This window comes from Bubalus kerabau, chromosome 14 (genome assembly GCF_029407905.1).
Source record: "Bubalus kerabau isolate K-KA32 ecotype Philippines breed swamp buffalo chromosome 14, PCC_UOA_SB_1v2, whole genome shotgun sequence".
NCBI lineage: Eukaryota > Metazoa > Chordata > Mammalia > Artiodactyla > Bovidae > Bubalus > Bubalus kerabau.
Window position 1 is genome coordinate 71,544,682 of NC_073637.1, and position 19,601 is coordinate 71,564,282.

The window sequence follows — 19,601 nt, forward strand, 5'->3', positions numbered from 1 at the left end:
ACAGTATCAACAAACTAGAAGATAAACGGGGCAAGCTGTCAGAGAGGCCAGCTGAAAACACCAGCTGGGAACTGCTGAGGATGTAAAGTTCTGGAAGGGCAGAAGAGGAGAGGCATCAGCCTTGACCAGGCAGGAAGACACACTCTCCCCTGAGAGACAGAGAAACAGTGAGCAGACAGGTCCCAGGGGAGCCTCACTGAGGAAGCTGAGGAGGAGAAAGGGGGATTCTTAAAGAGTGGAAAAAGTTTACAACAGTCCCTGAGATACATCTGCTGGGATTTCACTGAGCAATGGATACACACTGTTAAACAGAAAACGCTACAACCAAGCCTCAGGAGTAGCCACAGCTAGAAACGAGTTTCCTAAACGATTCGGCTAAAGAAGGCTACTCACGTGCTTTAGATGCAAGTGTGCCTGGCTGGCCACGTCATACACCACGTCTCGCACATTTCTATCTTGACTCTTCCGTAGAAAATCCTCTTGTGAAACACCGTGCTACGTAGGAAAATGCGCATTACGTTAGGAATCAAAGAGCACACTTAAAACTAACTCAGCTCAAGACAACAGGTGATAGAACAATATGTACAGTAAAATGCTCTTTTGGTTTTTAAAATACAGCTATATGCACACACAAACACACTGTCTCTCCTAGAAGAACATGCAACAAGATGCTAAGTAGCAACAGTAGTACCTGGAACAAAATAAACAAACGGATAAGAAATTTAAAAGAACAGACAATAATGAACCTCATCCAGAAAACAAAGGTTCTCATACACAGTAATTTTTCTTAAGGATTATTTCCTCCTTTAAAATAAAAGAACAGGCTAAGGTGAACACTAGGAATAATTATGAAATTGCTTGGAAGGGAATGAGGCTACACCAAGTGAGGTTCTCTGGACCTTCTTACGCACAGCTCCACCACGACCTAAAATGCCTGACTGATAAAACTCTGACTTGGTAACTCTGGAGCAAAAATGCAAGAAGCATGTGTTTCAAAGAAGTTACTGCTGCTAAGTTGCTTCAGTCGTGTCCGACTCTGTGCGACCCCACAGACAGCAGCCCACCAGGCTCCCCCGTCCCTAGGATTCTCCAGGCAAGAACACTGGAGTGGGTTGCCATTTCCTTCTCCAATGCATGAAAGTGAAAAGGGAAAGGGAAGTCGCTCAGTCGTGTCTGACTCTTTGCGACCCCATGGACTGCTGCCTACCAGGCTCCTCTGCCCATGGGATTTTCCAGGCAAGAGTACTGGAGTGGGTTGCCATTGCCTTCTCTAGAACAGACTAAAGAACAAGAAGAGAATGTCCCTCCCCATATTCTTAAGGTAAATAATTAGGAGTCCAAGTAACGGCCTTACCAGCATACAGATATCCATGGGAAGGAACACCCTTCTTCTGCTCCCGTGATAGGGGGTGGCTCTCAAGCAAGTGACGATGCCTTGTGCTTTTCCGATGTGACTGGCGGCATGGTCTGCATGAAGATCCTTTATGCCTGTGATTTCAGAAATCTAACAATTAGGCCGCTCTTTTCTCTTCAAATGCTAACAAGTGAATACAAAGCAGCATAGGGAAATCACCTTAACATGTAAAAGGTGTTTATCCTGTGTTTCATATCTGAAAAACAGGATTTATGTGAGCAAAACTGGGCACAAAGACAAGCTGATCATTTACCAGTAACAGGTTTCTGAATGTCAACTTTTAAATAGAAGGTTTCCTCAGACGACAGCATACCAAGAGCACATTTGGAATTTTAATCAGCTCTTGTGGAAAACACTGCAAGTCTTGCATTTCTTCTCCTCAGTGCAATTTCCATATGACCTCATTTTAAGTATATGCGTAACAAACTTTCTGCTCTTTGCTCCCTCCTTTCACTGCGTTGGCAAACATGTCACTGAATGGGCAGGCAGAACAGGCCTGGGAAAATGGGTAAGGACTTGTATTATTCTTTTAGGCTGACATAAAGACATATTGTTTTCTTCAAATGGATGGTATTGTCCTTGCCCCAAATAATTCCATTACAATCCTCATGACAATAAGCCCTCACCAACTTAGAATAGAGTCAAAGGAGCAAAAATATCTAAACTCCATAGTTTGGGGTTTTGGGTTTTTTTTTAAGAAAAATCTCATAAAAACTTACAGAGTTTTATTTCTTCAACCTTTGTCTTAAACATGGGAAAGTATTATTGACAAAGAAGAAAGGAGTCAGGTCATAGGGCTTCCAAACTGTAAGGGTTGCATAAAAAAGTAAAATCATCTGCAATTACCAGATTATTAATTACAGCATGAGGCAGCTAAAGTACTTTTATGAGAATCTGGGTATTTTCATTAGTCTGCATTCCATTCCAAAGAAAGGTATATATTTATTATATTTCCAATCTACCTTGAAAGAAACAGAAAAGCTAGTCCTTTATAGTTGGTGCAAAGAAAAATTTTAACGTTAAACTGGTTAGACTGTCAAATTGTATGTTAACAGTATGGAGGTTCCTTAAAAAACTAATAACAGAGTTACCATATGATCCAGCAAGTTTATGCCTGGGCATATATCCAGAAAAGATAAAAACTCTCATTTGAAAAGATATATGCACCCCAATATTCATAGCAACACTATTACAATAGCCAAGACATAGAAACAACCTAACTGTCCATCAGCAGATGAACAGAATAAGAAAATGTGGTGCATACACACAATGGAATACGACTCAGCCATAAAAGAAGAATGAAACACTGCCATTTGCAGCAACATGGATGGACTAGGGATTATCATACTGAGTAAAGTAAATCAGACAAAGACAAATATTATATAATTCCACTTATATGTGGAATCTAAAAAATAATACAAATGAACTTATTTACAAAACAGAAACAGACTTACAGACTTAGAAAACAAACTGGCGGTTACCAAAGGGGAAGGAGTGGGAGGGGCAAAGTAGGAGCGTGGGACTGCCAGATGCTCATCATTATATAGTATAAACAAGGGTTTAGCACAGGGAACTATATTCAGATCTTATAACTACAACGAAAAAGAATCTGAAAAAAAAAGTATATATATAACTGAATCACCTTCCTATATACCTGAAATTAACATAATGTAGATCAACTATACTTCAATTATAAAAAAGTATTTTCTTTAAGAAAGAGAAGTATAAAATAGAAAAAAAAAAAAAAACTTACCCAATATTTCTAGTGTTAGATAAAGAAGAGAACTCTGTGTATTTTCAGCATAATTTTCTAGTTCCTGGATATTACGATATGCTTTGTCATCCAAATTTTTTTCCTACATACAAAATATTTTGTTTGATGGTTAATAACTTATTTTAAAAATGCACAATTTTTCCCCTAAAGAAATGACTATTAAATAATTAAAGCTATTGGTATGAACTGTTTATTACACAATAAAATAAGATCCTACATGTTCACTACTTACAAATCACCCCTCAGAATACCTCAGGAATAATCTAAATGCACAAATCACCATGAACGTGGGGTTGGCTTAATTTTTACTTGCTTCTCAAGTCTAAGGTCTTTTTATACAGTTCATGAGGTTCTCACAGCAAGTATACTGTGGTGGTTTGCCATTTCCTCCTCCAGCTGACTCACTGGAAAAGTCCCTGATGCTGGGAAAGACTGAGGACAGAAGGGGCCTTAGGGGATGAGATGGTTGGATGGCATCACTGATGCAATGGACATGAACTTGGGCAAACTTTGGGAGATGATGAGGGACAGGGAGGCCTTCAGGGAATCTTCCCGACCCAGGGATCGAACCTGTGACTTTTTCATTGGCACGCAGGTTCTTCACCACTGAGCCATCAGGGAAGCCCCCACTTTAGACTGTGTTGTTGTTCAGTCATCCAGTCATTACGGAACTGGGTTTCCCGTGCTATACAATAGGTCCTTGTTGATTATCTGTTTTATACATGTTTTATTTACAGATCAAATGATAACATGTCTGGGGTTTACTTTAAAATAATCAAATACAGTTTAGTGAGGGAAGTTGGTAGAAGAAAAACGAAATAACACTGGACATGGGTTTATAACTATTAAAGCTGGGTGCAGATACATGAAAGTATATTACACTATTTTCTCTACTTTTATATAAGTCTGAACATTTTCTATTTTTACAAAAACACCAAAATAGTAGAGTACGATATGCACATGCATGCCTCTGCCTGGACGCCCGTTCACCTGTCTGTCTCCAGGTACCGGGTAGGAGCTGAGGTAGGTGGCATGCAGTGATGGAGAATAGATAAAACGGCACAGTTCTCTAGAAGTCTCCTTCCTCCAAAATATGAATATACATATTAAAACACTTCTTCCCTGAAGAATTAGCATAAGGATTAAAAGAGGAGAAAAAACAAGACTTGAGCAATTGCAACTTACTCTTTCATCAATGATTTTCATAAGCCATCTTTTAGTCAGATTATGTCTTCTGACAGCCTAAAAAAAAAAGTTTTAAGTTTTTGGAAAGTACTACAAATGACTTCTGTAGACCTGAATAACATAAACAAACCAAATACAAAACCAGGCCAGGGAACATCTGTAATAACTCATCACCAGACAGCTATGTTAAAAACCTAGGGAAAAAGAAAATGTCCCTAGAAAACATTTTAAAACATTTCCAAGTAAAGATAATATATCCAAAACTTTTCACTACTCTTTTCCTTATACTATTAGTAATTAGTGAATCCACTTTCAAAAGAAATAAAAACACAAGAATTAAGCAGAGCAAGCTTCTCTACGTGGTATGCCTCGACTTCCATGCTTATTACAAACTTTTTTCCATAAAATGAAGACCCTATTTAATGAAAATAACCACTTTATAAAAAAGAAAAGGCTAATACAGCTCCAAAGAAAACAATCTGCAGGGTACAGTGTTATCTTACAAGTAAAGACACTCCATTAAGAAAGAGCACACTTGGTGCTTAGATCTTGGGCTCTAATACCATTTCCATCAAAGGAAACAGACTCTAAAAAAGGGGATTCCAGAGCTGGAACAAGGGAGATTCGAGAGGATCCCAAACCATTTTATTGTGCCATAAAATAGAAAGTGCAAAAAAAAAAAAAAGATAGGAGGCATCTTAGGACACAGGAGCCAGTCTGAAGGCACTCTCCTTGTCCAAATATGGGACTATATGAATACCAAATAATTAAGTACAGTAATGAGGTATAATCTGCCTGCCAGTGTAGGAGACATAAGAGACAAGGGTTCATTCCCTGGGTTGGGAAGATCCCTTGGAGGAGGAAATGGCAACCCGCTCCAGTATTCTTGCTTGGGAAATTCTATAGACAGGAACTTGGTGGGCCACAGTCCATAGGGTCTCAAAGAGTTGGACACAACTAAGCAAATAAGCATGCATGCAAGCAATGATTTATAAAGTACTGGAAAAAAATGCAGTTTATACCAATAATTAATAAACAAATAAATAATACAGGAGAGTGAGAGCAGTTGCTTACAGTAGCGTGCCAAGTGGTAAATGTGAACAGAGCATTAGAGTTGGGACGTTATCATTCCATAATCATAACAGTAAAGACTGGATAAGAACCATCAGTGAATGTTACGTTTCACAGGAAACTGATGAGGAGCAGGATATTTGCACTGTCTTAAAGTTGATTAGTTGCAAGGGAAATTCTAATTATACAGTAGACTACACATTGGGAGAACCGGACAACATCTTGAATGTTAATGAAAATGAACAATGCAATAAAGGACAGATGGACAGAATGTGTCTCCAGATGTGACACTCCAAGAATACATCACTGATGCAGTATTCTGGCCAAGAGCGCATAACCTGAACCATCTAAGCAGGAGAAAACATTAGACAAATCCAAAATGAGGAATGTTCTACTACAAAAAAAAAAGATGTTATACACTTCAAAAATGTTAACGTCATAGAAGACAAAGAAAACCTATGGAAATGTTCCAGATTAAAGTAGGCTAAACAGATATGACTGAAAAATACCTGACTGGATCCTACACTGGAGGGGAAAAATACATTAATGTATATTATTAGGTCAACTGACAAAATTGGAATATGAATGGAAAATCAGGTGAAAGTTATTTCAAAGTTAAATTTACTAAAGTCAGTAACTATTCTGGTTAAATAAGAGACTGTTTGTATTCTTAGGAAATACTAAGTATTGAGAAATAAAGGGACATGATGTATGCAACTTATATTCAAATGATTTAAAAAAATTATGTGTGAAAATATACAGAGATCATGCCAGCACACACACACACACGAGTGGGCACACACAAATGATTAACAAATAGGATAAAATGTTAACAACAGGTAAATATGAGTGAACGACATAGAAGTGTTCTTACAAGATTTTTAATTTTGTAACCTTCCTAAAATTTTGAAGCTATTTCCAAATAAGGTAAACACTGCTTTTTTGCCAAGTCAACACTAAGTATAATATATTTTCACAAGAAATACAGTAGTGAAACATAAAATCTCCAGGATATCCTACACTTCAACTGAGACTCTAAGATGTCACTGATATTAATGTAAAGGCTGACAGGCTCATCAATACACATGCAAGTGGCAAAGGATGGAAGTGTGCAGAATGGACCCCCCTTTGCCGGACAGGAAAGCAGCAGAAGCTATGAGAGCTGCAAAGAGCTGGTTTGGAAGTGCTCTCGGCATTGCTACAATTACACAGCAGCACTCCCACAGGCCTCTCTCCCCAGTTCCAAGAATCAGCCTGGGATACCGCAGTCACTTCAGTCTTGCTCTCATTTTGTTTTGTACATGTCTGAGTAGGGCAGGGCTTGTTTGATCTTTGTAACCACACCATCAAGCACCATTCCTGGCACATAAAGTACTCAGCAGATACTAAACCACTGAAAAGTCAGACTCCTATTTACTCAAGTCTGACGCTGCAACAGCTGCAGTTCCTTGACCACAAAACAGAGTGTCTGATTCTGAAGGACATCAGAGATCAAGATAAAAAAACACATAAGCTGAAAACCTGTTAAATAAAGGTATCAAAACTTTGCAAATAGAAGCCAAATGGAATAAAAATCATGGCTATAATTATTAGAAATTATAGGAATTCATCTATTCTGTGCTCTAAAAGCACCAATGAAACAGCACAGCAGGAATGTACTCTCTGTTCCCCTATTTAATCTTCTAAAGAACCTGAAGCTCTTTAAGCAATCAATGGAAAGTCTGACTGGACAGTGGCACAATAAGCATGTGCTCCAGAAGAATGGGAAGAAGTAAAAAAACACACAATCAGGACAACTGCTCTGAACACTACCTGCTTCTTTCAAATGTTCACGTTAATCTGCAATACCTGTCATATCAGAGAGCTGGCCAACATTAATCATCAAAATTTAAGCAGCTTTTAAAACCGGACAAATTGGCATACATGTAAACATTCTGTAAATCAGATATGTCTTCTGGTATTTAAATGAAGCTAAAACAAGATAAAGTTATGTTAAATAAATCTCTGATCTTTCAAGTTATTTCCTGACAAAGGCCAGAATCTTTGATACAAGCCTTAGCATAAATTTCTAACGCCGTCAAGTTTTTATATAAAATAAGTAGTTTCTGGATTTTAGAGAAACTTTCCTCTAAACTGAGTCAGCCAGGATGAGGTTCTTGAAGTAGGATGACCAAAGGGAAACAGCTAATCCGATACTCAAGAGCTTCCCATCCACTTTTCCTTCCCAGTCCCTGATGGAGGGGCCTGGCTCTCCAATTACTGAGGTTCTGTGAAGCCAATCTGGGGCCAAGAAAAGGGGCCTGCCTCTGTTAGGGCACAGACCTGAGAAGGAGTGTACCAGTCAGGTCTGTCAGAGGCTCCTGGGATAGACACTGTCTTCTGGCACTCACGATATGACAACAGGGACACAGATCAATGACAAAAGGAGCCTAAACCCTGTCCTCTGCTGCTAGTTCAACGTATTTTTAAACTGTGTAAGGCTAGTTGTGAATGAGGAATCCATAGAGCTTAAATGTAAAACTAACTACCAAATACATCTTAGTGTACAAATAACAACCTCGCCCATAGGCTTCCATTCTCAGATACCTAAACTTGATCAACAAAGAGGCAATTCTATGAAACTAGACAAGGCAGCTTTAGGAATGATAAGAGCACAAAAGATCAATGCATCATTTTCTACAGTCCAGAGTATGAACTAAAGCACTGGAATAAGGAGCTACTTGGCAGATAGAATAGAAAATTTACCTGTCATTGTTTCAAAATTTGTAGGGCTTAAATTCTGCAACCAAACAGGTGGAAAATAATTTATAACATAAACAGACCAAATTCCTCTTTCTTCTTTTAATAAACACACTAAAGATGTGTGCAAATTACTTGTTAATGATTTTAAATTCTGTCAAAACTAATATATATCTGAACATTACATGAGCCCAAGAATATTTTCAGGATAGATTCCCCATTGCCACTATCCAACTTGTATGTAACAAAATGTATGCTTAAATAACATTCTTACAAGTGAAAAGTAGCTGTTTCTGTTTTACCTTCCACAGTTCAATGGCCACAGGCTGATGTGGTGGATTGTCACCGTATATATCATCCACAGTTTTCTTCCAAAACTGCATTCGCATCAGTCCAATTGTTTTCTCAGAGACAGAGTCTTTAATCTATAAACAGGGTTTAAAAACATTAACAACTGCACTACTCAGTCTCTCAGAAATCACTATTTATAACCATAAAATCAGGTAATTCAGTCTTCTCTGCATTTAAGTTTTCCTTGAAGTTATATATCGGTTAAATTGTCACCATTATGAGTTACCTAAGTAAAAGCCACAGATTACTTGGTGCTTATTCAAAAATATCCTCAAGGTCTGCACTCAAAAATACCAGCAATTCTTCTAAAAAAGTTATAAGGAAAAACAAAGTAGGGGGGACATTTTGTTTTAAAAAAATTTAAGAAAGATCAACCAGTCACATATAGACCTATTTGAATCCGGATTTAAAGAGAGAGACAACTAGGAAAATCTGAACACCAGATGTTTAATGATATTAAGGAATTATTTTAAATTTTTAATATATAATAATAGTAGTGTTATTTTTTTAAAGTGAATTCTTTTAGAGATTCAAATTGAAATATCTGCAGATGGAAAAATTCATCTGAAACTTAACTTCAAAATAACCTGGAGGTGGGGATGATGTGGCTGAGGAGTAAAGATGAAAAACAAGATTGGCCTTGAGCAGGTAACAGCTGGAGGTGGGTGAGGGGGTACATGAGGGTTCATTATATTTCTCTCTCTGTATATGGACATACTTCATTCTATATATGATTGAAATTTTCCAGTGGAGTTTTAAAAAAATAAGTGGAAGCGAAGAAAAACAATCTTAATTTGGTTAGTGATAGCAAAAATATTTTTTAACTCTGATGATAAACCTAGTAAATAGAACCAGAGGCTTTTCAGAGGAAGCAGAGAAGGAAATATTAGGAAATATTATTTATCAAATGTCTACAAGTTCCAGGCCCTGTGCAGGTACTGTACCAGATGTTACCTGATCACAATCATCAGAGCAAACTCACAGGGTCCTTATCAACACATTCATTCTACAAGTACAGAAATTATGGCTCAAAAAGGTAGAAGCTTATCTCATGCACATGGAGAAGACTGTGGCCAGGGCAGGGGCTGACTGCAAAGGGACACGTATGGGAATCTCTCAGGCTGATGGAACTGTTCTGTATCATGACTCTGATGGTACCTACAGGACTTGAAGCAGTTTTCAAAACCTATGGGTCTATGTACCACAAAAAGTGAATTTTACTGTGGTACATTTAAATAAACTCACTCGTTTATTCACTAACTTTTTAAAAGACTGTTAGACTCTCTCCCTAACTTACTACTGATTAAGAATGGCCTTGTTAAGTTCTGGCAAGAATCATCAATGCATGCTAAATCTAGAAGGAAAATTTTTTCTTTCTAACTGAGCTATAATTGACACATAACAGTTTCAATGTTTTAAGTATACAATATGATTTGATATGAGCGTGGTGGGCTACAGTCCATGGGGTCACAAAAAGTCGGACATGACTGAGTGACTAAACCTACCTACCTACCTACCTATATATTGTGAAAGATCACCATAGAATATCTATTATCACCACACAAAATTAGAAATCTGTGTATGTCAAGAGCTTTTAAGGTCTGCTCTATTAGTAACTTTCAAATGCATAGTAACAGTATTAGCTGTGCATTACATGCCCACGCCTTATTTATTTACAATGGCAAGTTTCTACTTTTTAACCACAATCACTCCTCTCACCCATCTCCTAACCCTGCCTCTGGCGACCACCAATCTGTTCTCTGTATCTATTGGCTTGCGAATTTTTTGTTTGTTTTGCTTTTGCTTTAGATTCCACATATAAGTGAGATCATATGGTATTTGTCTTTGTCAAACTCATTTCACGTAGCATGAAGCCCTCAAGGTCCATCTGTGTTGTCACAAATGGCAAGATTTCCTTCTTCTTTATGGTAAGTAATAACTCATTGTGTAGATATACCTCATCTTTTTAAAAATACATTTACATATTTATATTTTCGGCTGCACTGGGTCTTCGTTGCTGCCCACGGGCGTTCCCGAGTTGCAGTGAGCTGGGGTGACTCTCCGGTGCAGTGCACAGGCTTCTCACTGCGGTGGCTTCCGTGGTGGAGCACACGCTCCAAGGTGGCCGGGTTTCAGTAGATGCAGCAGGTGGACTCAGGGGTTGCCGTGGGCAGGCTCTAGGGCGCTCAGGCTTCAGGAGCTGCAGCTCGTGGGCTCAACAGCTGTGGCACATAGGCTTCAGTTGCCCACGGCATGGAGAATCTGCCTGGACCAGGGATTGAACACGGGTTCAATCTGTCCCCTGTACTGCAGATTCTTATCCACTGTACCACGAGGGAAGTCCTGATAAACCACATCTTTATCCAGTCATCCACCAACGGATACTTGGGTGGCTTCCATGCCTTGGCTATTGTAAATAATGCCGTGATGAACAAGGAGGTGCAACTATTTTTTTCAAATTAGTGTTTTCATTTCCTTTGGCTAAATACCCAGAAATGGAATTACTCGATTTTGTAGTAGTTCTAATCTTTTGAGGAATCTCATACCATTTTCCACAGCAGCTGCACCAATTTGCGCTCCCACCAACAGTGCAAAGGGTTCCCTTTACTCCACAGCCTCAGCGTTTGCTGTCTCTCGTCTTTTTGATGACAGCTATTCTAACAGGTGTGCGGTGACCTCACCGTGGTTCTGATTCACGCTTCCCTCAAAGTGCCGCTGAACACATTCTCATGTACCTATTAGCCGTATATGAGGTAAATTTTCATGAGGACCATGGTCTTAGAATGCCTCCTCACATTCAACAGGAAAAAAATATTAACATCTTGACCAGTGGCCAAAATTGCTATCACAAATAAGAGGCACACAGCCATGTATTGCCTCATTGTGATTCCCTGAGAAGGACATACACCATTAAGACATTAAGTATTAGATTAGAAATGTATAATATAAGTGTGACAAAAACTCCAAATGAGAAATATTCAAGATCTTAAAAGGAACAATACGTTTTTTTTTAATGTCAGTGTTTAATAGAAGACAAAGAAAAGCTGTGGAAATGCTCCAGATAAAAGGAGGCAAAAGAGACATGAAAGCTTAAATGTAATATGTGATCTTAGTTTGGATTCTGTACAGAAGGGTTTAAAGATGCCATAAAAAACATCATTCAATCGTTTGACAAAACTGGAAACCAGAAGGCAGATTAAATAAAACTAGTGTATCTGTCTCAAATTTACTCAAACTGGTAAGTGTTATGAAAGAGAATATTCTTATGCTAATGAAATATCGCTCAAGTTTATGAGTAAAGGGGCATGGTATAGTTACAATAAAATGATTCATAAAAAGAAACACAGTGCATGAATGTGCGTGTATACAAAGAGAGAGAAAAAGAGAGGGAGAGAGAAAGGAAGGAAGACAGAGAGAAGGAGAACAACTTGATAGAGCAAATGTGGCCAAATATTAACAAAAGGACGTATCGGTATTCTTTGTACTATTCTTACTCCTGTGCGCATGAAAGTATTTCCAAATAAAAAAAAAATTTTTTAATGGTCTTGGTGCTGGGTGGGTCTCTCTCAATGTTTAGTGTTCAGATCCCATGGCATATGATCTATTCTAAATACAGCATCAAGAGTAATCCTTTAAAGATGTGGGCACATACATACAATGGAATGTTACTCAGACATAAAAAAGAATGAAATAATGTCATATGCAGCAACATGGATGAACCTAGAGACTATCAGATTAAGTGAAGTCAGAAAAACAAAGAAAATACCATGTGACACCACTTATTTGTGGAATCTAAAATACGACACAAATAAACTTATCTACAAAACTGAAACAGGCACACACAGAGAACAGACCTGTAGTTGCCAAGGGGGAAGGATGGATTGGGAATCTGGGACTAGCAGATGCAAGCGTATCGGATGGACAGACAACAAGGTCCTGTCGTATAGCACAGGGAACTATACTCAATACCCTATAAAAAACATAATGGAGAAGAAAAAATAAGTTAAAAAAACTTTTTTAAAAGACTAATCATTTCAGGAGGACACTGAGCTCACTTCTCCCCCAGTGAACCCATCAAAAATACATCTACATCGCTGAAAACAACCTGGAAACAGGCAAAGAGAGGCTCTTCTGCAACCAAGGCTGTAAAGAAAAATGCACAGGAGTTGGCAGGAAGGTAGGGACACATATGAGGTTGGGACCTGGGCCCTTAGCAGGGGACACAGAAGAGGAGTGGAATATCACACATAGGCTCAGGGATCCACCCTGGGAAGACAATCACCCTTCACTGGTATGAAAACCAGTGGGACTTACTGGAGGGCTGTAAGAAACAGAGACTCTGCACAAGCTTACTTACTCCCAGGATTTGCATCAAGGCTGCAGACGGAAAAGTGCCTGCAGCTCTGACCAGCTGCCTGCTCCAGCCCCTTTTGTCCAGCACTGCCCTCCACTAAGACAAAGGCTGTCACTGCCAAGGAGTGTGCACACACTGAGAGAAAAGGAAGCCAGCCTGGACCCGAGCTAGCACGCACGCCACGCTGCAGGCTGAAAACTGCCCGGGGCTCTGCGTGGCTCCCGGGACTGTTCCCGCATGCACCCCAGCCCACCCAGCTGCCTGCTGGAGCCCCTCTGGCTCTCCACTAGGGCTGAGGTGCCCTGCCAGAGGAGTGCACACACTGAGAGCTCAGGCCAACCCTTAGAGCTTGTGTCTAGGACCCTGCGCTCTGATCGCACCCAGACAAGGGGATGACCGCCACTGGAGGAGCCCAGGAAAAGCCCCAGCTCACACCTGGCCTAGCTATAGCCCCTTCATCTTTAGCCCTACCTCCCACCACAGTGGTAGCTGCCAGCACACCCCAAGAGAAGATGTGACCTACGCTCACTTCAGATCCAGCTCTCCCACCAAAATAACTGGGCACAAACAGACTGCGTAGGGACAGCCCCACAAAAGGACGCCCCTTCAAGACTGGGACAGGTAACCACTTCATCTAATTTCATACAAAGTTATACAAAATGAAAAGACAAAGGAATATGTTTCAAGTGAAAGAATAAGGGGAAAAAACTGAGAAAAACCTCTGGTGATACTGAGATAAATAATTTACCCCATAGAGTTTCACAGTAACAGTAAAAGGAATGCTAACTAAATTTGCAAAAAGAATCCATGAACACACTAAGAATTTAAACAAGGAACCAGAAAATATTAAAAAGAACCAGTCAGAGCTGAAGAATACAATTAAAGATGAAAAGTGCACAGGAAGGAATGCACAGCAGACTAGCATGACGAGCGGGGGCGGGAAATGGAAATCACCCATCAGAAGAGCAAAAAGAAAACAAAATTTTAAAAACGAGGATAATTTAAGGGACCTCTAAGACAACATCAAGGGTACTAGCACTCACTTTGTATGGATCCCAGGAGAAGAGGGTGAGAAAAGAGTAGAAAATGTATTTGATAAAATTATAGCTGAAAACTTTTTGAAGTTGAAGAAGGAGACAGATTTCTATAGGAAGCACAAAGAGCCCCAAACAAGATGAACCCAATGAGACCCACACCAAAATACATCATAATTAAAATGGCAAAAGTTAAAGAGAACTTAAAGGCAGCAAGAGAAAAACAGACAGTCAAACACAGGGGAATCCCTGTAAGGCTATCTATCAGCTGATACTTTCTGCAGAAGCTATAAAAGCCAGAAGGGAGTAGCATGATATATTTAAACAGCTAAAAGGAAAAAACCTACAGCCTAGGATACTCTACCCAGAAACGTTATCTTTCAAAACTGAAGGAGATAACTTCTCAGACGAGCAAAAATTGAGTTTACCAGTACTAAAGCAACCTTAAAAGAAGTATCAAGGGTCTTTTTCAAGTGGAAAACAAAAGATTATAAGAAGCAAGAATTCATAGAGAAAAAAAAAAATCCCACTGGTAAAGACAAATCTTACAGTAAAGAAGGTGGATCGACCACTTTAAATAAGCTAGTATGAAGATTTTTTTTAAAATTGGAAAAGCAACCATAAATACAGTAAATGGTAAAGAGACAGCCATGCAGATGAAAAGTTTAACAACAAAAACATAAAAATATGAGGGGTGGAAGTAAAAATTGTCTAGAATGTATTTGAACTTAAAAGACTAGTTTAAGTCCAGTAGATATAATTACCATATAAAACATACACAAATCCCGTGGTAATCACAAAATAAAAACCTATGATACACAAAAACCAGTAAGAAAGCAACCCAAACATAGTATAAAAGAAAATTACACAACCACAATGGAAGAAACAAAATGAAGAAATGAAACAGAGAAAAACTACAAAAACAACTGGAAAACAAGTAATAAAGTCAGGAAGTCCAGTAGTACACACCTATCAATAATTACATTTGCACCACCTACTGAATGGGAGAAAATATTTGCAAATGATAATCCTTTGAGGAGTTAATAGCCAAAATTCAAAAGCAGTTCATACAACTTGATATCAAAAGAACAAACAAACGACCTAAATAGACACTTTACCAAAAAGATATATAGATGGCCAAGAGGTCCATAAAAAGGTGCTAAAACACCACTGAGCACCAGGGAGATATCATTTCACATCTGCAGAATGGTTATCATCAAAAAGACCACAAATACTGTTGGTGCAACCACTGAGCTGATCATAGCCAGCTGTCGTATAAAATCCACTTTTCATTGCATGTCACAATCCAATTAAGAAATGGTTTCTTGTACAGACCAAGAGGACACTTCAAAAAAACAATTTTGGATTTGAAGGCAGCTCATGTGGAGAAGGCAATGGCACCCCACTCCAGTACTTTTGCCTAGAAAATCCCATGGACGGAGGAGCCTGGTAGGCTGCAGTCCATGGGGTCGCGAAGAGTAGGACATGACTGAGAGACTTCACTTTCACTTTTCACTTTCATGCACTGGAGAAGGAAATGGCAACCCACTCCAGTACTCTTGCCTGGAAAATCCCATGGACGGAGGAGCCTGGTAGGCTGCAGTCCATGGGGTCGCTAGAGTCGGACACAACTGAGCGGCTTCACTTTCACTTTTCACTTTCATGCACTGGAGAAGGAAATGGCAACCCACTCCAGTGTTCTTGCCTGGAGAATCCCAGGGACAGGGGAGCCTGGTGGGCTGCCGTCTGTGGGGTCACATAGAGTCGGACACGACTGAAGTGACTTAGCAGCAGCAGCAGCAGCATGTGGCACACACTTATTGAACTTTTTCACCTTTCCAATTTGCTTCAAATGCCAACAACCACAGAACGATTGATGTTGAGTTCTTCAGCAATTTCTCGTATAGCTATAAAAAGATCAGCTTCAGTGATCCTCTCAGTTGGTAGTTGTCAACTTCTGCTAGCTGGCCACTGTGCTCCTCATCTTCAAGGTTCCTGTCTCCTTTGCAAAACTTTTTGAACCATCACTACACTGTATATTATCAGTTCGGGGCAAATGCATTGTTGATGTTGCAAATTGTCTCTGCTGCTTTACAACCCATTTTGAACTCAAATAAGAAAATTGCTCAAATTTGCTTTTTGTCTAACATCATTTCCCTAGTTTGAAATCAATATAAAATAAATAGCAAGTAATAATTAGCAAAAAAAAAATAAATAGAGATAAACATGCATTAAACTGATGTATAACATAACCACACTTAAGAGTGTATTCCAGTATCAAAGAACAAAGTTCAACAATGCAAAATTACAATTACTTTTGCACCAATATAATAAATCCAAATAAATCAAAACCACTAATTTGAAAAGATATATGCACCCCAGTGTTCATAGCAGCATTATTTACAATAGTCAAGATATGGAAGCAACCTAAGTGACCATCAACAGATAAATGGACAGAGAAAATATGGTTTACATACACACACACACACACACACACACACACGATGAAATATTACTCAGCCATAAAAAAGAATAAAATTTTGCCATTTGCAACAAGAAAGGCCCATAGGATATGATGCTTAGTGAAATAAATGAGAGAAAGGCAAATACTGTATGTTATCACTTACATGTAGAGTCTAAAAGGTAACACAAATGAATAAACATAACAACAAGAAAAGAAGAGAAACAGACTCACACATATAGAGAATAAAGCAGTGGCTACTAGTGGGGAGAGGGATGAGGGGAGGAGCAAGATAGCGATAGGGGAGTAAGAACTACAAACTACCATGTCTCAAGTAAGAAAGATACAAGGATATACTATACAACACAGGGAATATAACCAATACTTCATGATAATGTTAAATGGAGTATGACCTATAAAAATATCAAATCACTATGTTGAACACTTGAAACTAATATAATATTATAAACCAACTGTATTTTACTACAAAAAATTTTTAAAGGGTAATCCTTTTAAAACATGACCAAGAGATGGTCTCTTTCTTTGCTCAGAATCCTCCAGCGGTTTCCCGTCTCACTCAGAGTAAATGCCAAAGTGGCTGCAGTGGTCTCCAACACCTTACCTTTCTGGCCCAGATGCCTCTAACCTAATCTCCCAAACTATCCCTCCCTCTCTGCTGTGTCACACTGGCCTTCTTTTCTTTGAATGTGTCAGGCACACATACCTCAGGACCTTTGTATTTGCTGCTCCTTTTGTCTGGAATACTATTCAGCCACATATTTCACACTCCTTTGCCTCCTTCTAATCTTTGCTCAAATGCTACCTTAGAGAGGTTTTTTCTTATGGAAACCCCTGCTACACCAAACCTTCCCTAACCTCCTTAACTTTTCTATACAGAATTTATTTGCTCCTTGAGTGCAAGGACTTTGCATGTTTTACTCAGTGCTATATAAGCCAGTACCTAAAATAATGCCTAGCATATTTTGGGCAATACCTGTTGAATGAATGAATGAACAAGTCTGTGTGTGCAAAAACAAACAGTAAGACAGACAGCTGCTGGGAGATGGAAGCCTTGTGAAGGGACCACAGGACCAGGGGCAACCAGGGGCACGCTGCCTGGAGTGCAGGAGCAAAAACGCCAGCATAATCGAATTCACTCAATTAAAAAATGCAGCAAGACACTCTTATAAGATGGCAGACAATTAGGGACAATATGGAGGACTTATCTATTAAAAATGGAATTTTGTATTATTTTAAAGTTATAATGGAAGATCACAATGGAGATTATTTATTTTTAAACTGTGACTGACTTAAGATGCTGAAGTATAGTTTATACCTGAAAAAGGAAAAAGTGAAAAAATACAGAACCATGACTTCTAGAAATACACCAAGGACAACAGCTGGACTCAATTACTCTGCACATTCATCAAGTCTAAGCTTCGTCACGCCTCAGTGCTACAATCACAGCCTTCCATTCGCTCCTAGCTCACCTCCTATCGTATTCACCAGAGGCTGCGTCAAAACTGGCCACACTCTTCAAGACCCCCAACCCTCCCACGCTCCCTCACTCTCAATATCTGATGTCTCCATTTAATTTACTGAGAAAATTAAGGCCATTCTATCTCAACTCCCTCAATGATACTCTCCATTTCAATTTATCTTATACCTAAGCACACATTCTTTCCATTCTAATAAAAGGAAGACTCTCTCCTTCCTTTGTTATTTTTCAGACAAGAGTTAGTATGATATAAGATTTGGGTTTGCTATAATTACTTCAATTTCCATTTCCCTTTAAAGTTAAAAACTCATTTCAAAAAGTGCTCTGAAGAACTGCTATATTCATGCAAATTATGCAAATATTGTAGAGAATAAGCAGTAATACTCTGATTAACCTATTCAATGAATAGACAAAAGTGCAAAGTTACTTGCATAGTTTAAAATATCCTTAGAAAAAGAAATTCCAGGATGGTCTTTCCAGAAACATTAAATTAAGTTCATTAGCTACCTTTATTTTTAGAATTGAATTGTTAAGCAGGAGAAAGAAGTCCCCAGCAGAGACCTTAAGCATGTCCAACATATAAGTTACAACTACAGTTCTTTATTATTCAGCATTAAACACATTATATCATAATTTTTTGCAAATAATTTATAAGGTATTTTAATACCAGCCTGAGCCAGTTCCACATTGAAGGCTCTCAGTGCAAAAGCAGAGCTTCTGGATTCGGCAGGGAGTAACAGGGAACATAAATAGCCTTCATAATCTCGTTTCCTGTAACAAAAAGCAGAAAAAGGTAATTATTTTGCACTTTCCAAGTTGCACACAAAAAATACTGACCAAAATGAACTGGAAACATGGCTTCAATTCAAAATGGGCCTTAAGTTTCCTATATTTTACATCTGTTTCTCTACAATTACAAAAAAAAAAAAAAAAATGTATCTGCCTCCAATTTCAGAGCAGTTAAAATAATCAATCTCTATTAATTTATTTTGACATATAATATATATAATTTTAACTATTTCAGAATCACTTTGGTTTTAGTAATAAGAATTCAAATGAGCTACAGATATAGAAATCTAGAAAACAGTTCCAATAAGTCCTGGTATGAATACACACATATTTATATATAGGTAAGACATAAAGACAGAGAACAACACAGGCGCCGTCGGGGAGAGTGCGCCAACGTGTACGCACACACACTCACTCGCGGTTCCCTACAGCATCTGTTGAGAAGCCTAGAAACAATGACATCCGCCCCTCCACCCGGTAACTGACACCTTGATCTCTCCACTGCAAGAAACGTAGGCTCCTTGAAGCAATGAGCGATTCCAGGACTGGTGCACGGAAAATACAAGATAAGCCTGGAGCATCTTCCTGAGTAGAAAGTAAACAACCATTCAAAGAATGGAGGGCCCTGTCAGAGGCCAGAGAAACTGGCTTGATGAAGTTCTCACTGGCCGAGTGGGGCACCATTTGAGCACCAAAAAAACACTGAGAGTAAAGACTGGAACAGGACCCCATGAGCCCAGACCAACACACATGAGTAAGTAAACAAACACAAAGAGAAGGAAAAACTTGACAACCAGTACATGGAAACTGAGAAATCTAGAAGACATGACTGAATTTTTTAACATCACCATTTGAGAGCTCTTAACTACCAAGGTAACCACTGATTCAGGCAAATATCAGTGTCTGAAAATGTTAAACAAGTGAAAGTTTG

At 38.8% G+C, this 19,601-nt stretch overlaps 1 protein-coding gene across 7 annotated transcripts in view; it reads right to left on the reverse strand.

The window, feature by feature from the left end:
* Positions 1–19,601, reverse strand: part of NDUFAF6 (NADH:ubiquinone oxidoreductase complex assembly factor 6) — a 36,233-nt gene that overhangs the window by 10,254 nt on the left and 6,378 nt on the right. For 3 of the 7 annotated variants that reach the window (XM_055546623.1, XM_055546622.1, XM_055546624.1), the window contains exons 2-7: positions 18,549–18,652; positions 8,486–8,608; positions 4,374–4,430; positions 3,168–3,270; positions 1,355–1,488; positions 394–495 (exon numbers count right to left, since the gene is read on the reverse strand). In XM_055546623.1, the coding sequence (XP_055402598.1) occupies positions 394–495; positions 1,355–1,488; positions 3,168–3,270; positions 4,374–4,430; positions 8,486–8,608; positions 18,549–18,569 (540 nt within the window). In that variant the 5' untranslated portion in view covers positions 18,570–18,652. Of the gene's footprint in view, positions 1–393; positions 496–1,354; positions 1,489–3,167; positions 3,271–4,373; positions 4,431–8,485; positions 8,609–12,388; positions 12,505–18,548; positions 18,653–19,601 lie in introns of those variants that run through there. The other 4 variants (XM_055546620.1, XM_055546627.1, XM_055546626.1 and 1 more) reach the window with 3 other exon arrangements.